The sequence below is a fragment of the Chenopodium album genome, chromosome 24 (assembly GCF_948465745.1).
Source record: "Chenopodium album chromosome 24, dcCheAlbu1.1, whole genome shotgun sequence".
NCBI classification, from domain to species: Eukaryota; Viridiplantae; Streptophyta; class Magnoliopsida; order Caryophyllales; family Amaranthaceae; genus Chenopodium; species Chenopodium album.
In genome coordinates, this window is record NC_137857.1 from 2,227,520 (window position 1) to 2,253,540 (window position 26,021).

Here is a 26,021-nt window from a genome sequence, read left to right on the forward strand (position 1 = left end):
ACATTCTAGCCAAAAAATGCACTCATGTATGGGTCATGAAGGAGCACGGAGTACAACAGTCTTGGATGAGATTGTTTAGTGTTACTCCTTGAGTGTCTTTAACTCCCCTTCCGTTTGTTTATTGGAGGAGAAAAACAAGAGAACTTTGGCTCAACTTAGACCACCCTCAACTTGAAGGTGAAGGCTATTTTTGGTGTTACTTTGGAGATGAAGAAACTAAAAGGCTTACATTCAATGGGGCTCCTCCTTCTTTCAAGCTTCTCGCCTCATGCCTCGAAACGCTTGTTCCCCTTCATCCTTCATGGTGGTTGTCGCATAAAAAATTCCTAAGCAACTAATATCGACGAAGATGAAGGTCACGTATGAAATTCTACAAGCCAATAAATACCAAATAGCATTATTTTGTCCATGATCAGGTTAAATTAAAGAGCACAAGTTGCATTGGTTTGTTTGATTTTAGCATGTGAATGTTGATCTATCTATGTGAGCTTATGGAACTTATTGAACTTAAATCCTCGCTTACTGCTTAAAAAAAAACCCACAACATATCCCTCAACACTTAAATAACCCACAAATTTGACTAATTAATGAATTTAAATAATTTGATAACAGAATAATATACCACACAGCACAAAACTCAACTAAACTCAATTGCGGAGTATTAAACTGAGGTTGCAACTGTACCACACAGCACTGATCCTGTAAAACAGCGATAACAGTAACATAGTCACATTTCAGTAAGATAATTGTCTCAGGAATTCTACTCAAAAACAAGAAAGTAGAAACTGAATCTATGATATTTGGGAAGAGACAATCCCAACAGCTAATACAGCTAACACTTGCCAAGTCTAATCTACATCTAATACACATTGTTAATCCGATCTCGACCAGCCCCACGTCTGTCATCCCTTCCCCTTTCAATGTAAAGGTCCCTACGGAAGTCTTTTGGTGGTGGTCCACCTCTAATGGGAGAGCGACTCCTCTCTCTCATATCACGATCAGCCCATCGTCCACGAGGCGGTGGCAGCGGAGGTGCAAGAGGAGATAATGGCCGCCTCTCATACCCTTTCCTGTCCAAAAATCCATCTCGTCCATGGTCTCGTGGACCCCATTCTGGTGGTGGTGGCCTGTCAAACTTGCCACGATCTCTAAAATCTTCATCAGGGTAGTCAAGCCGATCCCTTCGGAGGTGGTGATCAGGAAACCTGCCTTCATGTCTAGGAGGCGGCCCACCAGGTCCGAAATCTCTTGGCCCATCTCTTGGCCAGCCACGTGGAGGAGGAGATCTGTAGCCATTACCAAACCTACCGGGCGAGCGATCTATTGGTGGGCCTGGGAAACGACGTGGCGGCCCCATTGGTGGAGGTGGGCCGCCATATCCTCTCCGGGGACTTCCAGCAGGAGCATAACGAGACCTTTTACAGTTGTTGCAGTACTCTCGCCTGGCAAAGTTTAAGTTCCCACACCTGAGACAGCAAATGAAGCAGCTTAAGCATAAATAGATGAAACTTAAACAAGCAAGTTGCTGAAACAAAAACAGAACATTCTTGTGTAAAATGAGGTAGATCATGTGAGGTCAGAACCATCCAAATGGGTATAACTTTAGTTTTAGCACTTTATAAAACATGCAACAGTAGTACAGTACAACTGTACAACCAATGAATGCAAAGGATAGAAAGGGATCACACAGGAAATTGAAAAAGAGGGGCAAGGGGGGAGATATATGGGGTGATAGTTGAAACAGTACACTTACGCTGGATCCGTGCAGTACCAGTCCCCTTCTCTTGGCCGAACATTAGGGTTGTTCTTGTGCATTCCTTCCCCTCTGGCTGCCCCAGGACCATGACCAGGACCATCAAATCCTCTTCCAAACGGACGACCACCCCTTCCTCGAGAATGAGGGGGTGAAAAGTCTCGGTAACGACCAGGAGACCTCACGTTCTCTCTCCCACCCCCAAATCCACGATGCCGAGGTGGGCCATCTAAACGATCAATGGGAGCAGGACTATATCTACGTTCCACTTCTCTGCGACGCACAGGAGAACCAGAAACCGCCCGTGCTCTATACCCTGGTGAATGTATTTTGTAGAAGAACAAGAAAACAACACTGATGATGTTGAAATGAACAACTGCTACTAATATCATGGTAAGAAGATTAAATAGTCCATATAAACTATCAGAAGATTCAATTCACAGCCCACATAACTTGGTTGGAGACTATTACCAACAGCCTCCCGACCAGTATTAGTATATCACAAGATTATAGAACATGATAGCAGTCCCTGTTTTCTCAAACAATCAGCCCGAAATATATGCATGAGTTTATTAACCATAAACAGATCATCAATTTTAACCAAATACCAGCAGAGATATGTATTAATCCCAATTGTAACATGATCCAGTTCACCAAAATGTTCTGAAGCAAGAATTACATGTTAAAATCCATATGAAACTACTAATATTTAAAATTTGAACCATCTTTCCGACGGCAAAGTGGCAATAGGGTTTTCAGCAAAGTGGTAAACCAGCGAACGCAATCCCAATAAGCTGTCTCCAGCCAGTGAGAGCTAACACTAAAGAGACTAATACTAAAAGCACACAAGCTAAATATCCTCAAGGTTTGGTTTTAAACAACTTCCACAGAAAATTAGGAGTAAGGCTAATTCAAGAGTGAAGGCCCAAGAAAAGCATCTTGAACCCGTGAAAGCAAGATATTTCAGTGACTTGAGGGCTGAGGCTGAGACCACAAAATGAGATCTTAGACCTGAAAACTACCACTCGGTGAGTGAACCATACAAATGATCCCAACCGCCTTTGTATTTTCTCCCAAATATTTTGCTCTAACGTTGTCCACCAATTTGTTTGACGAGCTTTGAGGAGTGTTGGCACAAGCGTCCCCCAACGTGGGAAAAAACATATATGATCCCCCCCAGCAACACATGTCCCTCTCATAACATGCCATGTGACAGAAAATAACAGATAACCTCGCCATACCACGTGCAGAATTATCCTCTGAACATCTTCAATCCCAAACAATAGATGTCCCTCATGTAAGAGAATATATATGCCATCAGTAACTAGACACAAAACATTTCATAACCCTGACCAAGATATCTATCCTAGATTGGCATTTATTCAGATGTACAATATTGAGATATATATGAAGCCTGAAAGGCTGACTTCCACTCTAACAATTTGCATAAAACCTAATCTTCTGCAATGGTCTAAGAGAGAGAGCCAAGGTTGTCCAGCCAAGCAACAAATTCTCCCTCTTGCAAATTTACAGTTGTATACCAGAAACCTACTACCCAAATATGCCACCTTAAGAATTCAAATGACATAAACTGAAAGGTTTTCTGCGTAATTGGTAAGACAAACTGATCGACCACCACCTCCATTGCAATACATATTCCATCTTTACCTCAAACTGACCATCAATTTTACATCAAAGCTTACCATCTAAAAAATACTTCCAATCCAATTTTGGGCAACAAACAAGATCCTAATCACAATTTTGGCAAAATTCCAATCCAGGAAAAGTATGCATCATTGTGGGCTAGATTTTAACTTATTTCCAGCCGATTCCACAGCAAAAAAACCCATAATCAAGCTGATGGCCCTGACAATTCATATAAACTCCTGACCCTTCAACCATTAATCAAATATGAATTTCCACCTTTACCTACTCCAATCAGTAAGGCCATCTTGAGGCTTTTCCAGTATCACATTAATAAAAAAACATCCAAGGTGAATCCTCCAAAGGAGACCTCAATAAACCGGTGTCAAAGTTCCTCAACTCCCAAAAAATGGAACCTTGGTATTATACTTGTAACCAAATGACACCGAAATTAAATCAGGTTTCCAAGTCATGTAAATACTTATTTTAAGGGAAATGCCGCATTCACAATTACCCCTGAAAACCAGAAAAAGGAAAAGAACCCCCAAAACCCGCATTCACACAAAACATGCCTTCCTCAAGATCCCCATTCTTGCACCAGGCGATAACTGAAGCTGTGACATGCAATAAACAATTTCATTCACCATTCATTATATTGCATGCAGAAAAACCACGATTTTGAGATAAAGCATATGACATATCATGCTGGACAAATAACTCAGCAGCTTTCAACTGATTAATAAAGAAAAAAAATAGATAATCTACCATTTAATTGGTGGAGTATAATTATAGGAGATGAACACAAAGATGCTCCTACACATATAATTCATGTAATTGTTTGGTGACATTTCAAGAGATGCATGCCTTGACCCTGGCAACCCTTTGCCCCTAGATGCACCCATAAGACCTTAATTATTCGGCATGCAAAATAGAAGGTGGATAAAAGATCTCCCAAATAGTCTTTATAAGACTTGGAAAGTTGGAATTCAGTTTTGATGATGGCACTTCATATACCACAACATCAACATTCTCACAATCGGTTAGGCACCGGAAGTAACAAGATTTAAGCTTGCAAATCACATTGATTCCCATACTTTCCCAAAGCACGAAATGATACAAACACAAATTGATTTAAAATTCAAGAAATTGAACTTATTTGACAAACCCCCTCATAAATTTACACCCACCAAATAAAAATCTAGACCTGTAGGGAAATCATGAATTCAGACTCAATAAAGAAAGGCCAAAGAGGGCATTTCAAATTTCAATATTATAAAAAGGGGCAATTGAAAGTTTGAAACTTAATGAGCAGCATACTTTAGGATAAACACCCAGAATAAAACAATCACATCACACATCGATCAGCACAAAAATCGACCAAACAACCTCAAATTCGGCAAAATCAAAAAAAGCTAAATGCACCAAATCAAACCAGTAAATTAACAAGAAATCGAGAAACTTCGATAAAACAAACCCTAATCAAATTTCAATGAAACCATAATAATAAAATTCAAATTCAAATAAAATAAAACAGAAAAATCAATAAACAGAATTAGATCTGAAAAAAGAGATAAAAGACGAACCAGGATCATCGGAATAACGATCAGGGCGAGAATAAGGAGGAGCGTCACGACGAACTTCACCGGGCTCGTAATCGCTACCAGCGCCGCCACCGCCGCCGCTGTCAGACGGGCGAACGACTAGGCTGCTTAGCAGAGGTTGGTGTGGCGCCGACTCATCTCGCGACCCCATTGTTTCTCTCTCTAATTAATCTCTGTTCTCTCTCTAAAAGGAGAAAATCGAATGGATTATTGTTGAAGATGCTAAACCCTAGTAGACTTGACTACTTTGTAAGGGCGTGGGCGTAGGCGTAGACGCGTAGTGTATAGGATGGGCCCGATGAGGGCTCAGTGTTACTCCATCTTATAATTTGGTTCGCCCAAACAGTGTGTCTTGTGTGCGGCTGGTATAGTTCCTTGCAATGTTTTTTTTTTTTTTTGGTGCTACTAATAAATCCTTTGGACTCGTGATTGTTGGTTTGCAAGAGCAACGTGTTATGTGTGCGGTTGGTCACATCATGTGGCCACTTATAAAAAAACTCAGTAACCCCTCTAACACTGATCCGGTAACCCTTGTAATATTGACCAAGTAACCCCTACAACACTGACGAAGTAATCCCTATAAAACTTAATGAGTAACTCCTATAACATTAACGAAGTAACCCTTATAATGGATTGCCACACTCTGTGACTATCCGTATATAAGACTTTGTATTGCACGAATGGTAAGTAGATGGGGTATCGGGTCACAATGCAAGAGTCGTACGTGGATAACATTTTTAAAATTTTGTGCTAGTTTACTTGATTTTGCCCTACGTAGAAAATTATACTAGGAAGTCCATTAGTACATGCAAGTCAAGCACGAGTTTGCTTATAAAAGAACGGCAATCCACTTATCACGACTTTTTGTTCGCCCATACTAAACGGCGGTTTTGTGTCTCGTCACTAATAATAAAGTTCGTTGCTTAAATAATCTGTAAGAATTAATGATAAAAAAAAATGATGACACCTATAGAGTTTAGCATGTTTATGAGTATTGAAGAGTTGGATCAATGATTCAATAGTCACACATCCTATTAAGATTTAATGAACTAGCTTGAAACTCTCATAATTTGAGATGGCTCATGAGCAGATTATACTCCTTATCATTGAGACATACATACGAATGAAATAGTAGAAAAGTTAAATATCCTTTTTAACTCTCTAAAAAGATATCTTGTATTTAGAGAGTTACATAACGGAATGTTAAGAACCAAAAGAGAAGTTACAACCACCTGAACTATTTCCCACTCCAAAGAGACAAACAGAATGAACAATACATAAAGTATTAAAGGAACAAATGGAGTAGTAATAAAATTGGAATAATGTTTTCAACATTTCCTTTGACAAATTAGTGGAAGTAGACCATGACACCTCTTTTCCACGACACAAAAGAAAGAAAGATACGGTTTGCCTTTGTTGTTTTATCTAGTCCTTCGTTGTAGGAGGAGTAAATCATAAGCTAACCCACTTTCCAAAACATCCATTAATATTTAATACAATAAAAGCATTCATTCTTTCTTTTTCTTCCTCCTTTTCTCTTCCACTTTCTCTCTCTTCTCCTACAAAATTACCCGCTCATCTAAGGAACTTCGCGTACCTTCTCCACTCCTTTACTCCCCAACTATTCGTACCAAATTCATCCTAAATCAATCAAAATTCAACAAATTATTCATCATCGTTATCAATCTTCATCAGTTATTACTGATTTTCAGGTATTAATTTGTAAATTCATCTTTTGATTATTGCTACTCTTTGTTTTGATTGCTGTTATTGCTTTTTTTCTTTTCTTTTTTTTGAGTGATTGTTGTGTAATTTTTGTGATTTAGAATTCTGATTTTGTTTGATTTCTGATGTTTTTTGTTGTCGGCGAAAAGAAAATCTGAAATCAGAGTAACTTGATCTTAAGTGTGGAAATTCTGAAGCATAATGATCTAAAGTGTGAGAAATTTTAATGATTTTGATGTGTTTTTTTGTTTGATGATGCAGATTTCTGCGAAAGTGTTCTGAAATTTGATGCGTAAGTGTTGATTTTGAGGTTGGAATGAATTTTCCGACTTATAAACGAATGAATTCCAGAGAATATACGGAAACAATGGACGAAGAAGATAATTCAGGTATATTATTTAACATGAAGTTTTTATAGAGTATGATTTAAGGGGAGTAGAGTGAAGTAGAGCCAAAATATCAGCATTAATTAGTTTTTGCTTGAATTAGTTAGGATATTCGATTGTAAGATAAGATCATATCTCAGGTTTCCTCCGTGTCTCGGCGGAGGTTGTTTAGAATTCGGTTTGATCTTTAGTGTGTGTAACTATATAGCTCGTCGTGTGTGCATTTGGCAACAAATTATCGAAACCAATATAGTTATGAGTGACCAATTTGAGTAGTAAATGATGTAGTAGCTGCTTTGTTATAGGTTTCCTGCAGAATGATACTTGGCAAGAAAGCGGGAATCCTTCGTGGAAGCGATCATTGCCTCATGTACTTGTGGCGACATTAACTTCGTTCTTGTTTGGCTACCATATTGGGTTTGTTTGAGACCTTCTTAGCTTTGTTTATTTACATGTTACATTACATGAATGAAAGTTGAACTTGTGATAACTCCTGTAATTCCTTTTTGGAGCAGAGTTGTTAATGAACCACTTGAAAGCATTTCTATGGATCTTGGTTTCAAAGGCAACACGTTGGCAGAAGGTGATGCATGTGAAATTGAAAGTTGTGGATTATTTTAAGTCATTATACTCTGTTATTGAACTCTATTTGTTTTAAATGAAGGTCTTGTGGTGAGTACCTGCCTTGGGGGTGCCTTTGTTGGATGTGTCTTTAGTGGTTCAATTGCTGATGGTTTTGGACGTCGTAGAGCTTTTCAGCTATCTGCTCTTCCAATGATAATAGGTGCTTCTATGAGGTAGTTTTTTGATTCCTTGGTTTGTTCTCCATATTGATTGTTGTTAAGAGTCCCGGACTTGTAATCCTTGTAGTACTAGATTATGTTGAACTAACCTGTCAATTTTTTCTTTAGTGCAATGTCGAACACGTTGCAAGGTATGCTGTTGGGAAGGCTGTTAGTTGGGACTGGAATGGGTCTGGGTTCCTCAATTGCTGCTCTTTATGTTGCTGAGGTATGCTTTATGATCTGTATAGATCAAAGTATATATCCTGGTCACCTGCTTTTTTATCCCCCTTAACGAAAGAATTTTCTTTTTGTTATGTATCAATTTAGATTTCTCCAGCTTTTGTAAGAGGTACCTATGGAAGCTTCATTCAAATTGCTACATGTCTTGGTCTCATGGCAGCTCTAGTTGTTGGAATTCCATCAAAAGACATTACAGAGTGGTAAACTTATTTTACAAGTATCACCTCTGCCATTTCACTTTTTCTCGATATTGTGAAAGTGGTTAGTGGAATATGTATATCTTACCTTTGATTTTCAGGTGGCGTATGTGTTTTTGGCTCTCCACCATTCCAGCTGCTACACTAGCTCTGGGTATGATATTCTGTGCTGAGAGTCCAATTTGGCTTTACAAGGTTTGCTTCTTTTCCTTTTTGTATTATGTTTACTCTGTACATGGATGCACAAGACTTGAATCCTCAAGTAATGAAGCATCTGGACATTTTGTCTTTTGAATTCTGCCAATTTCAATTTTCAGTTGCTTGCCTGGCACCCATCATTAGGTTGCTGCAAGATTCTCAAATTGCTTTTTACATGTCATAAAACAAACTGTCTCAGCCCGCTTGATACTTTGTTGATGTTCTTTTCTTTCTTTGCATCCAATGTCCTAGTGAAAAGTACTGTGATCTTTATGCCTCTTGGTTGCCAGTCCACTGCTCCTGGAACGTATCATGCTGTTGCTTGATAGGGTAACAGAAAGCAATCTGATACTTAGTAATGCCTAACTAGTAAAAGATGTACCATGCATTAGGGGAGAGGGGAGAAAAGATAATACTGTGCCCCTCCAACTAGGAATCTGGAAGGTCTTACAATCTCAGTGGTGCTGATCTTCCTCATCACTCTCTGTCCCAAACTGATGATCTTTATTGACAGGTTGTAGAGTATTCTCTGAAGGTAATTTGAAAAATGTAATAGAAAATGATAGAATAGAAAAGGAAAAGAGTGGAGAGCTAAATGATGACTTTTAATTAAAAGCTAAGAGGAATTGCATGGGAGATCCTGAATAGTACTCCCTTAGCCCCTAAATAATAGTTCATTAAGCCAAATTTCTACTTTATGACTTCAACAATTAATTGGCTACTATTTATTTCTAGTTAAGTGTATCTTTAAGGTTTTTCATATTATTCTTATCAATTTCCTTACGTAAGAATTCTATAGAAAGACTACATTGGCATGGATGTAAGGTAGAGATATATAAGGGAAATTTCAAATCATTCCTTTTTAATGACCCCCCTATTAATGCATCCTATTACTTAGAGATGAATAGATTAATTTAAAAGAAAAAATTTATATAGGGCAAAAGTAGGGAAATAGATCAGGGGTGAATGGATATTGATATTGGATTAGCTTGGAGAGGAAGGCAGAGAGTAGTTAGAGGTGAGAGGGAAAAATACATATCTATAGAGGAGATCACTTAGAGGAATTGATAAGTACTGTAGAAATTTGTCAGTGAATAGTATTCTACTTTAGCTAGTAGCTTGAGGTGTTCAGCCACTCAAAAGTACTCAAATTAATGATTAAAATTGCATTGCTAATACAACATTGTCAACTCCAAACCTCTCCTCATTACAGGGAGTTAGGGAGTATATATATTTTTGGTACTGGCATAGTGGCATGTTATCTGCTTTTGTATTTATGTGACTAATTTTCGACCCCCCATGTGTTCTCTTTAAGCTTCTTTTTTCTTATATGTTAATTGTTCACAACTTTTGTCCCCGCTTCTATTTTATGGTTTAAATTTCAAATCTGTCTGCTAGTTGACAATTATGACCTCAAGAAGTTACCACAAAGTGTTGCTGTGGTAATAGGAAAAGATGTTCGGCTGCTTGCTTGATAAGCCTTGTATTTCTGAATAATTATGGATGTATTGTTTGCACTAAGGTGATAGACTTGCAAGTATGTACTTGTTATCTTTGTTCATTTGGTGAGGACCTTTCTCGAGCCTTTCATTTTCTTTTAAGTAATTTTTCTTGGACATAAGTGTACCATGAGTTAGAGAATATATTCTCCGTTTGAGACATATGTGATTTTGTGTAACAACTATCTTGATGATGAGTTGTGTTCTCCCTTTTTGGAACTTTTGCTTGCAAGACAACTCAGGCAAGTTTCAGTCTCTCTGGTGCTTATACTCCATGTATCAGAATTGCTGTCAGTTGCTCTTTCATTTTCACTATTGTTGGTTTTTGATGCTTACAACTGTTCTTGCACGTGACTTAGCAAGGAAGAAGCTCAGAGGCTGAGGCTGAATTCGAAAAACTTTTGGGACGATCTTTTGTCCAATCTGCAATGGTGGAACTGGAAAAATCTGATAGAGGAGATACTGAGGAAGTGAAGTTGTTGGAACTGCTCACTGGTCGACATTCAAGAGGTATGTGCAGTACTACTGTGGTGTAGATACACTTTCAGTAGTTCATTAACAAAATTTTATATTTTGCCAGAGATGCTTGTATTCACTTATTCCTTTTGCAGTTGTTTTTATTGGATCAACCCTGTATGCTTTGCAGCAGCTATCTGGTATAAATGCTGTTTTTTATTTCTCTTCAACTGTATTTAAGAGTCTTGGTGTGCCATCCAACCTTACAAACGTGTTCATAGGGATCTCCAACTTAACAGGTGAAATTCGTTGTTGACTAGTTTTCTTGTATATTCTGTATCTTTTTTTTTTTTAATTGGTCTCTCACTGATAAATATCGTTAGGCTCCTTTATTGCGATGGCATTAATGGACAAGTTGGGGAGAAAACTGCTGCTGCTTTGGAGTTTCTTGGGCATGGTAATTTTTAATTTATTTTGTTTAGAATTTCTGCCGTCAATGTTCTCCCTCTTCCCCTTCCCTACCTCTATGATCCCTTTTTCCTTTGTTTTCATCAAACCCTGCTTAAAAGTACATGTTTTGTAACACAAAATGCTTGCTGTGTGTACAGGCTGTATCGATGGGCCTGCAGGTTGCTGGGGCTAGTTCTTACATGCCAAAGGCAGCAACATTTTACTTATCCATTGGTGGTGTACTATTGTGAGTATTTTTAACTATTAGCTCTAATTTGCCTGGCTTTGGCAAATTCAAAAGTGGACCACTGAGTTTGACATGATGCAGTGTTTTACTTTTCAAAAGCTATCTAATTTCCTGTTAATTTAAACTATTGTACCATAATACTGGCTGATGTTGAGATTTTGAAAAGTGATTCATTTTGCTCTTTCATGAAATCTAACGTAAGTTTTTTTTTTTTGTTAATTCTGTGAGTTCAGCTTTGTTATTTTATTTTTTTCTTCCTTGTTGTCATAAACCAATGTAGGAGAAAAATTGTGTTGCAGCAAAAAAGAAATTCAATGTATCCCCTATCTGTTTGGTGTTATGAAATAGATGTTTAAATGTTATGTTTGCATTAAATTGTCACCATACTTTTGCATTTTACCTGAAACGGCTGCTGAGGTTTATACACAAATGACGTATAGCTGAAAAAGTCACTTTTTGGGCTAGTGTGTTCGCTGTAGTCTGTATGTGACTTGGAAACTAATTTCAGAAATCGATAAAAGATAACTTGTCTGACTTTGCTTAAACTTTTGCAGATATGTTCTAGCATTTGCAGTTGGTGCCGGTCCTGTTCCGGGCTTGCTACTCCCGGAAATATTTCCCAGCCGAATTAGAGCAAAAGCAATAGCTTTCTGTATGTCTGTCCATTGGGTAGGTTTCTGATAATTCCTTGTTTCCTTAGTAACAATGCATGACATCTGTGTTTATATTTAATGCCTCCACAAACTATCTGTGTTTTGCGTGTGTAAGTAACTATCCATATTTTTTCATGAAATACAGAATAGGATATAGTCATTGTGTATGGGACAAGGTTCATTAAATATAAGCCTAAACTTGTACAGCAAGAATGACTAAAGACTTTTATGTTTTAAATATTAGATCCATTGGTTTAATTTTGATGTTACCGAATCTATGGTTTTTAGCTTGCGTTGCCTGTTTTGTGGAGTTAGTACAGATGTAGAAGTTCTGCATCAAATGAGAGCTCAAAACAATTAACAGTGATTACTTCGTTGCCATATTTACAGGTCTTTAATTTCTTAGTGGGCTTGTTGTTCTTGCGACTACTTGAAAATTTTGGACCGCAGCTCCTCTATACTGTGTTCAGCACTATATGCTTGATTGCTGTTGCCTTTGTTAAGAAGAATGTGATAGAGACAAAAGGAAGATCATTGCAAGAAATTGAGATTGCTCTTCTTCCTGATGATTGAAGGTGCTTATCTGTCTTCCTCGTATAATTATGGTTTAGGTAAATTTGTAATCTTGTTGTAATTTACATGGGTCTTTTGCAGTTGTTCTCTGTGCAGTAACAGATGTAGAAGGCCTACGAAGATTAATATTCAAACTTCTAATGTATTTTTAACAGGACACTTCACACTTGTTGACGAGGATGATTTGATGAGTAATAGGGAGGAAACTACTCATTCAAAAGCTGCTCCTTGTAACCAATTGGTTTCTTGGATCCTTACTTAAGCTTAGAATTAGAAGCCAGGATTTGTATGCGGAACTTGTATATGCTATGAGTAATGAATGTACAAAATCAATACTCTGATTTTACAGATATTACTCTGATTTTACGTATATAAGCTAATACATGCTGTATTACTCTAATTTTGTCAATAATGTGTTCTTTTGGCGGGCAGAGATAGATGGGTGGTTGATACCTTTGATTATGTGATTCTTATAAAGTCGTGCTTGATATTGTTGCTATTGAATTATTATACATGTGTTGAATTGAACAACTGAACCATTGGTTTAGCCATTTGTTTGTATTTGTATACTTGTGGTTGATTCGGAGTACTAATTAGTTGCCATGAGCTATAATCAAGCCTGGATAGTGGACCGCATTTATAGTGTTGTACAACTTTTTCCCTTTCTTTTAGGATAAGGAGTAGGTGTCCTATTGACTTATTAGATCGGAATCTCTCACAAATCAAACTTGGCTTAGGTTATCATGCAAGACCTTTGGGAGTGGGGTGGGGGTAAGGCCGTAAGGGCATAAACTAGTACAATTATAACTACTTGGTATTATACGAGATATATTATGAGCAGTAGATTTTTCTTGGTATTATACTAGTACAAGAACTATGTAGTACATTATGCAAGATGTTACTGTTATCTCTGTTTTACAGGGTCAGTGCTGTGTGGTACAGTTGCAACCTCATTTTAATACTCCGCAGTTGAGTTTTGTGCTGTGTGGTATGTTATTCTGTTATCAAATTATTCCAATTCATTGATTAGTCAAAATTTCTGGGTTTAAGTGTTAAAGGATAGGATATGTTGTGGGTTTTTTTTATAAGAATTAAGTGAGGATTTAAATTCAATTTGTAAGTTTCATAAGCTCACATCGATAGTTCAACATTCAAATGCTAAAATCAAATAAAACAATGTAGCTTGGATTCTTAGCCTTATGGCCCTTATCATGGACAAAATAATGCTATTCGGTATTTATTGGCTTGTACAATAATTTCATACATGACCTTCATCTTCATCGATACTAGTTGCTTAGGTATTTTTAATTACAAAATTGTCATGTGCTAAACTTGGTTCGTTTAGCACGGTTATAAACTTGTATTTTCTCATTTTTGATTTGACAACCATTATGAAGGGGAACAAGAGTTTCGAGGCATGAGGTGAGAAGCTTGAAAGAAGGAGGAGCCCCATTGAATGTAAGCCTTTTAGTTGGTTCATCTCCAAAGTAATACCAAAAACAGCCTTCACCTTCAAGTTGAGGGTGGTCTAAGTTGAGCAAAACTTCTGTTTTTTTTCTCCTCCAATAAACAAACGGATGGGAAGTTAATGAGAGTCGAGGAGTAATAATAAACAATTTCATCCACGACTTTTCTACTCCGTACTTTTTCATGATCCATACATGAGTGCATTTTATGCGTAGAAGGTTAATCGAGTAACACAAACAACCATCAATGGTACCCGGCAAAGTATGTTCATCGACAACAAAGTAGTTTTTAGGAGGAGAATAATAAGCGGTCCATCGCTCTGTCTCTAAATCGAAGCAACCAATTCGAAACTCTCCCTCAGATAGGTACCAGAACAGCCAGTGAAGTAAATTGCTATGCATAAGGACACCACTCATCGGGCGTGGTTGGTATGAATCCTGATAAGAAGCTGCCTCAACGCAGTTCCAAGAACCGGTGTTGACGCTATAGACTACCACTTCTCTTCCCCCTTGACCACCAATGTCAGGATAGTTCCAAAAGTAATTTGTAACTTCAACAATTTTGTAATCATCCTTTACTCTGTCATACCCAAACCCAAAACTCGTGGTTGAAAAAGACCTTCGTGAACCTAACTTTTCATAACGCACTTCTGTTCTATACGTCCCAGTCAATGGATTCAAAATCATAAAGCGTTCCCCCCATTTACTGAATGTAGACCAAGGAAATCCTAGACAAACCAAACCATTGTACGTTCCGACCACATAAATAGACTCGGGTTTACTACCCTTATTTTCATACTTATGCTTATGTTCACCCTTATACAAGGTTGGGGGAACAGGAATATTGATCGCGGTGGAGTTCGAGTTCGAGTTCAAGTCTATGGAGTAGAGCCATTGATTATTTTTATCTTTGAAGAGAAGTCGGTTAGCGTTGGTCGAGAGAGCTCGCTGGAGGTGAAGATCCACGAATTTTGGGGAGGAGATGTAGTTATAAAATTCTTTGTTTAAGCACTTAAACCTTATAATAGATTTCGTGGGTAATCTATGGAGTATTTCATGGAGGAGTATTTCCATTGGCAATGATGGATTGTTCTCACTTTCAGCCATTCTTCTCACGATTATCAGCTAAATATTTAACAAGAATTATGATTGGGGTAAAACCTTGTAAAATATTGATGAGATGAATTATTGCTAATATTCCACCAATATTTATAGCATACACAAGGTATCCTAAACAACATAAAATTCTACTCAATATTATTTATTCAAAAAATATAAAAACCATCATATATATACTTTCCTAAAAATCTACCCAATATCAAATTACCATAAATTTGTTTTTTTTTTTAAATAAAAAAAAACACCATAAATTTTATCTTACATCAAGTTGTCAACTAAATCTTTTTATAAAGTCCCCTCAAAAAAAAAAAAAAAAAAAAAATCTTTTTATAAAGTTATGTTAACATTAATTATAATCCTAAACATTCATGGATAAACCTACTATACCCTAGCTCGGGTATAATAATCTCGCTTACAACTTTTTCTTTCCACCATTAATTGAGTCTTCCATTATTTTAGGAAAATTCTTTGCCTCCAAAATACACAAATTCTATTGTACTAAGGAGTAAGGAGTAGGTGTCCTACTGGGTTATTGGATCGGAATCTCTCCCCTATCAAACCTGGCCTAGATTATCACACAAGACCTTTGGGAGTGGGGTGGGGGTAAGGGTATAAACAACTTGTACAAGTACTACTTGGTATTATACGAGATATATTATGAGTAGTAGATTTTTCTTGGTATATTATACTAGCACAAGTACTATGTGGTATTATACAAGTACTGCTCTTCTTGGTATTATACTAGTACAAGTACTATGTGCTATACTGGTATTATACAAGTACTGCTCATATATCTCGTATAATACCAAGTAGTATAGTACCACAATATTTGGTTAAAAAAATTTCTTGCACTGGTGTATTCTGTGCTAGTTGGTCTTTGGTTATGCCTGTTTCTTGAGTTGCTCGCATTACATCAGCTTGCAAGATGTTGCTTTGGCCTAAAATCCAAATAAGAATAAGTTAAGAGAGGCCTTGGCTCACTTATTATTTTTGCCATTTGCATCACCTTAATAACAATAAGTTAAGTATTCAGAAAAAGAATACAAGGAATACAATTACGAAAACAGGCCATCACATGTCATTAGAGTAAATAACATACTCTAAAAACTAATGCCAATAGATGACATAATGCGTCAATATGACCGGTATGTAGGATGCTGCTCATAATTCAAAATTGAAGGACATGTAGTCTAAAAGAATACATGGTCCTGAAATCTGCAACTCTTCTCAATCAAAGCGAACAGAGAAACCAGCATTGGTTTTGGTCACATTTACGCCACCAAATTCATCAAAATCTGAGTCTGAACCTGTTTCCCTGTAGTCATTCCAGTTGCCAGGGGAATCCTCGTCGGGGGAACATCTAGTCAATGGAACTCTAAGTTGAGAAATTGGAACAGGAAGAGGATCCTCTGTGAGGTACTTGTCTTGTAACAGCTCCATTGCAGTAGCTCTACTGGCAGGATTAAAACACAGAAGCTTCTTAACTATAAGGATTTCATCAGGTGAACGATTTGGCAAGCACGTTTCTAAACCAAGGGGTTTTTCTATTTTATTGAATGAAATCATTCTATAATCAGGAAGGTTTGAACAACCAGGAAAGGTTTCCTCCGTTAAGTTGCCCAAGACGTTAAAAATTCTAGAGAGCTGATCTATATCTGAGGTTCCAGGAAAGAGGGGCTCTAAGCTGAAAAGCTCTGCAAAAATGCACCCTAATGACCAGAGGTCAATCTCCACTCCATAGTTTATCGAACCATAGAGCAACTCCGGAGCCCTAAACCACCGAGTCCCAACACATGAAGTTAGAGGACCATAATTGTCCTCCTCACCTGCCTCGGGTTCATATGTATTCGAGCCCTTGAGCAGATCATCTTCTATTTCACTCATAGTGCAAGTGGCAAGACAGGAATTATCTCCATCCAGGGTGTTTGAATCCTTGTCTGTGTCATCTGTAGCAGCAGCTTTAGCCTTTAGCATAACTAAGTTTCTGAAGAAGTCTTCTCTGCTTGGATTACCTTGCTCTTGATTAGCACAAGCCTGCTCACTTAACTCATTCATGATAACTTCAGGCTGTTGGAATGTAGATGGGTGACCTTGAGCAGTAGCATCTCGCTCATCGTGCTGCGATTGCAAGTCTTCCGCAGATGCAACAAAACCTGGCTCTAGGAGGATTCTTGCCTGAAAAGAACAGTTAGGAACCAATGAGTGGCAGATTTCATGTTACAATCCAAGATGATATGAAAAATAACAGCCTTTGTCATCTGCAAATTTCTTTTTTTTGGGGTGAGAAAAAGGGAATGTAACTTAATTCTCCATGTTGGAATTCTTGCAACAGAGAATCCATCATACAATAATTCGAGAACAAAGTGGTCGTTCGGTTTACAAAAATTATACAGGAGATCCAGCTTCCTCAGACCTCAAGCGTATGTGTGGTTAAAAAATCACATCAATTGAGTCCTAATTTCCACAAAATTGGGGAGGTTGGTTACAACTAGTTCACTTTATAATTGCAAAATCTTGAGAGAATGAGAGGTGTAAGCTCCTCCTATGTCACCAAACAACCACTCAAATTCCTAAAGCTAAAAGGGATCTACAATTAACAATTCACTAGCCAAGCTAATACCAACTCATTAAAGCATCAAAATCCAAAAAAGATCTTCAAGAGTCAAGACTAGATCTTAGCACCCAAATGACATCTCATGCACAACCATGAAGGCCAAACCAAGAAAAGCAAGAGATATCCGAACAACGATGCTGGGAACTCTCCAAATCTCAGCTGCTCAAATTCAATCAATCAGAGCAGAAGTTAGACTGTCAGAACAAAACAGAACGATCTGAACAAAACAGAACGATCTGTATACATCAGATTTGCACTATTTACCACTAATCTAAAATCTGACGGCATTAAAACATACACATAACAGATATCCATCTCATATCAATGATGAAATCTATAAATTATTCTTAATATCTCACAATATAATAATGATCATAAGCAATGCTTGCTAATACCAAGTACAAAACCAGGACGTTACTTAACAAACAAATTTCACTTTCCAAAACCACCTAATTTCAATGCAAAATCCTTCCATATATCAGGTCATTAGACGTCCAATTCAAAGGCTTAATATTATAACTATCAAGAACAAACCCAAAAAAACAGAAATGCGCCAAAAGCAAACTCAAAAGTTCAAATCCATTTTAGAACATACCAAAATCATCCAAACATTAGGGTATCAGATTCCCAACATAGAGCTGATAACTTTGTATGATCACCCAAATGATCACTCATCTACAACCATTAAAACACTAAAAAAAGTGTAGTTTCCATCATATATTCGTATTCCCGGGTTTCACTCTCACTGTTTACCAGTACCTGAGTTACACTCAAAGGAATAATTCAAGTTGTCTGTTCAGTTTTCTTACCTTATTGATACAAAAAGAACCTAAATAATAATATCCACTACACATCATTTATTAAAACTCGAAACATTCACACAATGCAATGTTATCTTATATCACTATTCAAAATTCGAAACATCCATACAATGCAATCTACTGCTACACATTTCAAACAGAAACATCTAAAAGCAAGAATTGCCCAAGTATAAAACTCATCCAAAGTTCAAATAATTAGCAACAAAAAGTACTATAAAAATCCAATATTCAACAAACTTATCAATCGAAACACCAAAATTTCATACACATTACTGATCAAAATTAGATATACCCCCAAAATGCAATCTAAAACAACATTTAAAAATCAAAAAATTAAAACATTACCTGACCAAAATCAGCCAATTTCAAAACCCCATGATCAGAAATCAACAAATTAGCCGGTTTAAGATCACGATGAACAATAGAATTCCGATGACAAGCATCAACCCCATGTAAAATCTGGACCATCCATCGCTTAATCTCCCCAGATGAAATCCCAGCCGTCGAATTCTTCTTACCCTCTTTAATAACAGAAGCTAAATCAGTCCTCAAATACTCCAATACAAGAACAGCATCTTCATCTTCCCTCCAAAAATACTCGTGCAAAACGACGACGTTGGGGCAGTTTTGAAGGGTTTGAAGGGCCTCGATTTCACGAAAAGAGCTCTGATAATCATGGATCTCTTTCAAGGCGACAGTACAGCCGTCCGATCGACGGAGTGCGCGGTATACGTCGGAGTATGCGCCGGAGCCGATTCGTTCTTTGATTTCGTATTTTGCGCTGATTTCTTTTCTTCCATAAATGCTCCAGCTTTTCGATGATGTGGGTGATTCCATTTTTGGAAAAAAGATTGCTTTTTTAGAAAAAAAATAAAATTAATTTGATCAAGGTATTACAATGTTAACAATGGAGGTTGTTTATTTTGAGGAGGAGATACAGACAGAGGGGACTGGAGGAGGAGCTGATTGGGTTTTACAAGTTTTTTTATATTTTTTTTCTTTTTCTGTGTGGCTGGTTTATACACCAAAATAGTAATCGGCTAACTCTGATCGATTGAGTAACCCTTGATCAAGTGACCCACCGAGTAAGCTGACCAATCAAGTATATTAATTTTTTTTTTTTTTTTTTTTGAAAGAAAGTCATATTAAACTTTGTATGATTAGATTTAATTTGATTTCCAGCTCATTTCTTTTATTTTTGGTAAAAAAAAAAATTACGGAGTACAAGTTGGACAATATTCTCTTCTTATAAGGTAAAAATATAAACTTAATTTCGGCTAGCTTTTACTCTCTTCTCGTTTTCAAGTGTCGTATTTTGACTTTCGTGTTATTTATCTACACTACTTTTAAGGTAAAAAATATAGATAACTGAATACTTGTTAAAAACATCTCAATGATATCCCTTTAACATGACATAAGTCATTTATCAACTTTATGATCGGTAATTCATAGTACGAAGGTAGCAAATTATGAATTTTAAGGCAATTGTAAAGTGGATTTTGTCTATTTACGGACTTACGATGATATGATAATAGTAATACGTAGTAAAAAAAATCGACTAATTTGGGTACGAATTGTGAGGGTTGACATAAATTGGGTAAAATTGTACTCGTACTCTGTATGAATTGAGGAATGATTAAAAAAAAAAAAAAAACCTTTTGAAGATGACACAAACAAAAAATAAACTAATCTGTAATTTTTTACCACTCAACATCACTAATTCACTACCAGTCTTACAAGATTACCAGAGGTCAGATCTTTGTTGTCTCTAAATTATATTAAATTGGGAAATTTTTAATTTTTCTTTGAATTGTTTTCATCTCTTAAAATTCTCATCTTTTATTCATTATTTGCTTCAGAATTTTTTCAATTTGCTGTTTTAGTTTTCAATTGCACTAGTTTAATGAAATTGAACACATATTATTCCCAAATTTAGGGTATTTATCTGCATTTTTAATCTGCTTCCTCTTAATTCAAAGCTTTAACCTTTCATTCTTATACCTATTTAATATAATGTTAACAATGGATTGTTCATTTTTTCCCTGAAATTATGATTCTGATTACCTTTTATTGAGAAATTAGAATTTTATTGATTCTTCTATTGCACTTGAAATTAGTGAAAGATTAGATTTTTATTGATTTTCTATCATCTGCAATTTTGCATTGCCTCTTAAAATCCAATGTTTCATGTTTAAGTGTTTTGAAATTCATCCTAAATCCTAATGCAATGTTGAAATTGCCAAGTAATTATTTATTTATTTGATATAGTTTCATGATACATGATTTTGATTTATTGTACTACTAGTCCAAATAATACTTGAAAGTTGGCTTATATACTGGTACAATTTTTTCATTTTCTATTATTACTTGGTGTTGCAGATCCATTGACTCCCCATCTACAAGTGTGATCTTGAAGTAGATGCACTCTGCAACAAAAAATAAAATTTGCAAGATAGTCATTAAAGAAAGGTTTGTCTTCTTTTCATACAATTCACAAATGATCAAGAATACAATTACTTCTATGATGTGTTTTTGTTCATTTGGAAAACTTAATCCAATTCGTTTTATTGTTTTATATTCTGATGAATGTACGTATGTTTCTCTTCAAATCTGTTTGAAGTAGCTAATTTTATCACGTTTATAAAAAAAATTCGTTTACCAAGTGGCATTATCATAAAGTTGTTGCTTTATTTTCAGTTTTTCCATGTTTATCGACGTGATAAACTTGTATTTTCTCAATTGTTCGTGCATCAGATCTCATGATTTATAGAAAGCAATCAGTGAATTAAGATAATGCTCTAACCACTAACCAGTAACAAGCCTTTGGCAACCCTCTTCTCCAAGAACTGTGATGGTTTAAAAAAACTGCCATAAAGGTTTGACCACTTCTTCAGACTATTATATATATGGTTTGGTCCAACAGCATCTGCCCAGAAAACAATACCGCCCCTGAAAGATTCATACTAATTGTTAGTAATTAACCTTTTAAATGTATCCACTACCGTCTTGAACTAGAAAAAATTTCAGGGTGAATCAGTTAATAGACCAACCGATATGATGGAAAATTCATCCCAAGAACTGAAGCTACATCTAGATCAGATGCTCGAACCACAACTCTGTCTTCTAGTATTCGGCAAGCCTCATTTACCACTGGAAAGAGTATCATTCCCAAAATGTCTTGGTCTGATACATATATAGGCTGCATATATAGAAAGAAGAACAAAGATTTACTAACATTTTTTTCTATGAGTTTGCTGTTTGCTTGTAATTTGTCATCTCAATGTTTACCTTTTCACCTGGCATAATATTTGATATTCTCCTAGATTCTTCAATGATGGGTAGCACGGAGGGATCTGGTTGTGGCTTGCTTCCTTTCTCATATGTGTAGTATCCTTTTCCACTGATTTTACCTATGATCATATTATTTCATAATGTATTAAGATTATTGACTCATGTGTCATCTACATGTAAGTTGTCCTGCATCGGAGAAGGGAAGATTAAAAACACTTAATGAGTCTAGGAGTTACTCCATCTACCATCAGTTGGTTTTCTGTTTTGATAAAGTCTATTCTAGTAAGCTTATCACCACGTATTCTCTGAGTCATGCCAATCTGGTTGCTGTTATATATTGTTCTTTTAACCTTATAGGCATGCTACGGTCACATAATAACCTAGTTTCTAATGCCTTGCAATAATTTTTAGAGCTTATAGCCACGGTAGTTAGTGTTTAGTTGCTTACCATTTCGACCATTTTTTACTAGTATTTCAACTAACGGTGACCTGAAACTATGATCAGGGAAGGCAGCTTGAAATTCCTTTGCTACTGCAAGTGCATTTCCATATCCTGCTAAATCCTGAAGCCTGAAAAATAGCAAAATTGTTCAATGACCATAGGTTAAGCCAAAATGGATCTGTGAAGAACAAAATTCATAACTTTTGGTGCCAAACATGATGACAAGGTGGAGAATGAAGATTACTGGAAAGGGCCCATGGGCAGTCCAAAGTCGCAAACAACTCTGTCAATCCTGAAAATGTCCACTCCCAAGTTCGCCAAAAGATCAGCGCTCTGAAAGTATGGGAAGAAAGTTCTGTTCACAGCATATCCGGTACAGTTACCAACTACTATAGGCACTTTTCTTATTGCTCTAGCAAATGCGATGAGATCAAGAATAACTTGTGCTGATGTCTTATTAGTCCTCGCTATTTCCAGTAAAGGCGCCATGTGCACAGGACTGTCAATCAGACTGAATGCCCTTTCAGATTAGAGGATCAGTTGAACTGCTCAAAAGAAATGTAAAAAAGATGCAACAAACCTGAAAAAATGCACACCAACAATTCGCTCCTGAGAATTGGCCTTTTCTCCAATTATGTTGAGGTTAGTAGTCGATGTGTTTGTAGCTAGAATACAATTCAAAGGGCATGCTTTCTCAAGCTGACTAAATAATGTTTGTTTCAGAGAAATATCATCGACAGCAGCCTGAAAGATCTCACAGTTTTGAACCCTCTTAGCAATTGATGCTAGATTCACCAGATTACAATATTTCATGAACTAAGCTTCATTAAGAAGTTGAAAGGTATGTAATCATTTATGGAGTATCTTATTATTTGGAATACTGACAGCCTTGTGAATGTAAGAAGTTTGAGACAACGAACTAACCTCAATGACCATATCAACATCTCTAAATTCTGTGTAGTCCAATTCGCCTTTGAGCAATGAAAGTGCTTTCTCTGCCTTTTCGTTTTTTAACTTCCCTTTTCTCACTAAATCTCTGATGTTACCTGCCACGGGCCAATCACTGGTTAAAAGATTCAATGAAACTTTTCATATGAACCTAATAGAAATAGGCAGAGTCGAATTCTGAATCCAATTCTCAAACGTCTAGTGGGAAAGATTGAGAACTACATGATCATCCAAAATTACCTTGGATGGATTGTATTCCCTTGGCAAGGGATTCAGCATTAGATTCATTCAGAAAAACAGGTATATTGCTCAACAGTAGGGCAGTTGCAATGCCCGAACCCATTAAGCCTCCACCAATAACAGCAACTTTCTTCATACGTCGTGGTTTCAGTCCACCATTGTGAACCCCTGAAATCTATTATAATGAAAATAGAAATAAAACCATGAGTTAAATATAAACTTCAGTGAAGGAAGAGCTACCAGCAGTGAGAAATTAGTACCTTTGATGTCAGATTTTGAGCCAAAAACATATGCAGTAAACCTTTGGAAGTTTTGGATAAAAGTAGCTCTTTGAAAACTTTTTCCTCCTGCAATAGAAAAACGATCTCAAATCATGTGTTTTTATTGTAAAATCAATCGAAATCAATAGATATAATCAAGTCCAAATACCTTTAAGATCCCAGTGTATCCTCCATGTATAATACCTTCCTCAATAACATCTAGGCAGGCTTGGTACTGAGGCATATTCCTAGCAGTCTGTTGTGTAGCCTTTTGTCTCGCAACCTTCAATATTTCGCGAACTTCAGAGAGGGAACCAAGCTTGTCAGTCATGTGTAGGCAGCGTACCAAAGGTTTGCGGCCCTCTGCAATGTCCAAAGCCCACACTCGCGATACCTTTAGCACATCTTGAGGAAGCACAACAGCATCAATAAGGCCAAGCTCCACTCCTTCCTCAGATGCTATTGGTTTTGATAGCTTAAAAAATTGATCAAGTATACAACTATGTTAATTTGCACGCATGAAATTTTATATGCTTGTACGAGTAATATAATAAATACGAAGTAAGGCTTACTAATATCATTTCAATCGCCTTTGTTAGACCAACAAGCCTGGGAAGACGTTGTGTCCCTATATATAGATGTCGAAAATGTATTTATAAAAAAATTGTAGGAGTATATATGCATTAGCTTGTAAAACAACTGTATATATGAGTACGAGTTACCTCCAAGACCCGGAATTAGTCCAAATAGTAGCTCTGGCATTACAAGTTGTACTTTTGTAGCAGAAATTCGTGCATGACATCCCTGCATACAAAACTCGATATCATAAGTAATACGTGAAGGATTACCGTACACAAACACATATTGGGTATGTACCAAGACTTATCTAGCGTACCACTTTTAATGAAGTCATATTAATAAATGAAAGTCATGAATCTTAATAAAGGACGTTAGCACTTAATAAACTATCAAAAAATAAAAATAGGCCCCTAGTAATATCATAACACTACACAGTTGAAAATTTTACTAATGTCACAATAATGTATGATAATAGGCCCTTAAATTAGTAATTAGGATAATATATATGTCAACTGTGTATGATACAAACAAAAGCTACCCTAATTATGTCAAAAATACAAATTAAACCAAAGCTACCGTAATTAATCAAGATCAAAAAATTGGACATACCATAGCTAATTCTAAGCCACTTCCATGAGCAAAACCTTGTAAGGCAGCAACAAAAGGCTTTGGTGAACCTGAGCTCAACAAATCAACTAACGGCTTTCGTAAGTATAATGCATTAATCCATGTATTATTGCAGCTAATAAATTTTTAAAAAAAAATGAAAATAAGGTTGGATTTGAGCAAAGACCTTCGATTGTGTTGATCAATTGTGTAGTAAAGCTTTTCGGCAATATAGATAAATCCCCAAAATATCAATAACCTTGTATATCATAAATCATTTTCATAACTAATATGTTAAATATATAAGTTGCTAATATAAATGAAAATAAATCATAAGCCAAGTTAATTAAGTTTTACCTGTCTCTTGCACTAGCTTAATAAATTTGAGGTCAAATCCACTTGAAAACTTTCCGTTTGCACCTAAATGATAAAATAACGAGTGATAATTATACTTACCCGTACCATATATGACTAATACGTCTTTTTTCTATTTTTGTTTGTAAGATGAAATATCCAACTAAATCAATATCTCTCACAGATTAAGTTGGAGTTGCTAAGTAGCTCAACGTTTGAGGGTAGAGACTAGAGGGGAAGTAAGAGAATCCTCCGAACTTGTGACCTCATATGATCATGTCACTCCATAATTAAGTTAAATCAAAACCTTAAGTCTTGTACACATTAAAAAGATTTTCTACACATTAATAATTTACCTCAATAATAACTACTTACCAGTTATTACAATGGCTTTGACATCATTTCTCCTTATAACTTCATCGTATATTTCTTTCATTTTCATACATGCTACGTCAAAATCAACCGATTAAAAATCATTAGAAATTTAGAATTCATATTTAATTAAAATGAATTACATATATTTGAAAAAAATAAAATAAAATTGAGATGGAGTATGTAACTTGTAACTTCCAAGGCATTAACGGGAGGATTTGAGAAAGTGACGAGGGCAACACCATCATTCCCGACTTCCATTGAAACTCGACCTCCCGCCATTATTGCCACCTTCAACAACTAGAGATTTTAGAAGGGAGATATATAGAATGAAAGATTTGAAATATATACAATTATTTGAAAAAGAGTGATCACAATATGAAGCGTCATTATTTACTATTAGAGGTCATATAACTATATAAGCATGGCTAGTAGGGTATCCACTATCCAATGTCACATTTTAATTTGTACGTGTTTCATGTGTTAGAATAATGAAATAGTT

At 36.3% G+C, this 26,021-nt stretch overlaps 5 protein-coding genes across 7 annotated transcripts; 1 reads left to right on the forward strand and 4 right to left on the reverse strand.

Moving 5' to 3' along the window:
* Positions 1-642: 642 nt before the first annotated feature.
* On the reverse strand, positions 643-5,225 carry LOC145611524 (uncharacterized). Its single transcript, XM_081666865.1, has 3 exons — positions 4,981-5,225; positions 1,754-2,069; positions 643-1,466 (listed from the first exon to the last, which is right to left on the reverse strand). The coding sequence occupies exons 1-3, from the start codon at positions 5,147-5,149 to the stop codon at positions 860-862; spliced, it is 1,092 nt and encodes a 363-aa protein (XP_081522991.1). The 5' UTR covers positions 5,150-5,225; the 3' UTR covers positions 643-859.
* A 1,269-nt stretch (positions 5,226-6,494) lies between these two features.
* On the forward strand, positions 6,495-12,838 carry LOC145610063 (putative plastidic glucose transporter 2). Of its 3 annotated transcripts, none has more exons than XM_081665315.1 (15): positions 6,495-6,710; positions 6,985-7,112; positions 7,415-7,526; positions 7,625-7,692; positions 7,774-7,906; positions 8,021-8,120; positions 8,222-8,334; positions 8,433-8,526; positions 10,388-10,538; positions 10,640-10,783; positions 10,868-10,941; positions 11,093-11,181; positions 11,736-11,850; positions 12,225-12,445; positions 12,563-12,838. In XM_081665315.1, the coding sequence occupies exons 2-14, from the start codon at positions 7,040-7,042 to the stop codon at positions 12,405-12,407; spliced, it is 1,449 nt and encodes a 482-aa protein (XP_081521441.1). In that variant the 5' UTR covers positions 6,495-6,710; positions 6,985-7,039; the 3' UTR covers positions 12,408-12,445; positions 12,563-12,838. The 3 variants fall into 3 exon arrangements, with proteins under 3 accessions (XP_081521441.1, XP_081521438.1, XP_081521440.1); XM_081665312.1 differs by having other exon boundaries at positions 12,225-12,409; positions 12,489-12,838; XM_081665314.1 differs by having other exon boundaries at positions 12,225-12,409.
* An 888-nt stretch (positions 12,839-13,726) lies between these two features.
* On the reverse strand, positions 13,727-14,980 carry LOC145612729 (F-box protein CPR1-like). Its single transcript, XM_081668028.1, has one exon. It carries the CDS (start codon positions 14,978-14,980, stop codon positions 13,727-13,729), a length of 1,254 nt encoding a protein of 417 aa, XP_081524154.1.
* A 968-nt stretch (positions 14,981-15,948) lies between these two features.
* LOC145611136 (cyclin-dependent kinase F-1-like) lies at positions 15,949-19,342 on the reverse strand. The gene is made up of 2 exons (XM_081666381.1): positions 18,773-19,342; positions 15,949-17,167 (listed from the first exon to the last, which is right to left on the reverse strand). The coding sequence occupies exons 1-2, from the start codon at positions 19,262-19,264 to the stop codon at positions 16,220-16,222; spliced, it is 1,440 nt and encodes a 479-aa protein (XP_081522507.1). The 5' UTR covers positions 19,265-19,342; the 3' UTR covers positions 15,949-16,219.
* Positions 19,343-21,225: 1,883 nt separating this feature from the next.
* Positions 21,226-25,831, reverse strand: LOC145612730 (peroxisomal fatty acid beta-oxidation multifunctional protein AIM1-like). Its single transcript, XM_081668029.1, has 17 exons — positions 25,708-25,831; positions 25,523-25,594; positions 25,146-25,213; positions 24,981-25,041; positions 24,797-24,864; positions 24,331-24,412; positions 24,181-24,236; positions 23,778-24,083; positions 23,609-23,695; positions 23,349-23,523; positions 23,085-23,206; positions 22,741-22,904; positions 22,405-22,659; positions 22,167-22,288; positions 21,716-21,837; positions 21,478-21,626; positions 21,226-21,376 (listed from the first exon to the last, which is right to left on the reverse strand). Exons 1-17 carry the CDS (start codon positions 25,799-25,801, stop codon positions 21,226-21,228), a joined length of 2,154 nt encoding a protein of 717 aa, XP_081524155.1. The 5' UTR covers positions 25,802-25,831.
* Between the last annotated feature and the right edge of the window lie 190 nt (positions 25,832-26,021).

Coding starts and splice junctions, on each gene's coding strand:
- LOC145611136 (XM_081666381.1), bottom strand. CDS start 19,264: ATGGAATCACCCACATCATCGAAAAGCTGGAGCATTTATGGAAGAAAA. Junction 17,168..18,772: donor AATTGGCTGATTTTGGTCAG/GTAATGTTTTAA, acceptor TGTTCTTTTCAG/GCAAGAATCCTCCTAGAGCC.
- LOC145612729 (XM_081668028.1), bottom strand. CDS start 14,980: ATGGCTGAAAGTGAGAACAATCCATCATTGCCAATGGAAATACTCCTC.
- LOC145612730 (XM_081668029.1), bottom strand. CDS start 25,801: ATGGCGGGAGGTCGAGTTTCAATGGAAGTCGGGAATGATGGTGTTGCC. Junction 25,214..25,522: donor CAAAGCCATTGTAATAACTG/GTAAGTAGTTAT, acceptor TTTATCATTTAG/GTGCAAACGGAAAGTTTTCA. Junction 22,905..23,084: donor ATGTTGATATGGTCATTGAG/GTTAGTTCGTTG, acceptor GAGATCTTTCAG/GCTGCTGTCGATGATATTTC.
- LOC145610063 (XM_081665315.1), top strand. CDS start 7,040: ATGAATTTTCCGACTTATAAACGAATGAATTCCAGAGAATATACGGAA. Junction 7,113..7,414: donor GGACGAAGAAGATAATTCAG/GTATATTATTTA, acceptor GCTTTGTTATAG/GTTTCCTGCAGAATGATACT. Junction 11,851..12,224: donor TCTGTATGTCTGTCCATTGG/GTAGGTTTCTGA, acceptor CCATATTTACAG/GTCTTTAATTTCTTAGTGGG.
- LOC145611524 (XM_081666865.1), bottom strand. CDS start 5,149: ATGGGGTCGCGAGATGAGTCGGCGCCACACCAACCTCTGCTAAGCAGC. Junction 2,070..4,980: donor TCGTTATTCCGATGATCCTG/GTTCGTCTTTTA, acceptor TACATTCACCAG/GGTATAGAGCACGGGCGGTT. Junction 1,467..1,753: donor TGGTACTGCACGGATCCAGC/GTAAGTGTACTG, acceptor TTGCTGTCTCAG/GTGTGGGAACTTAAACTTTG.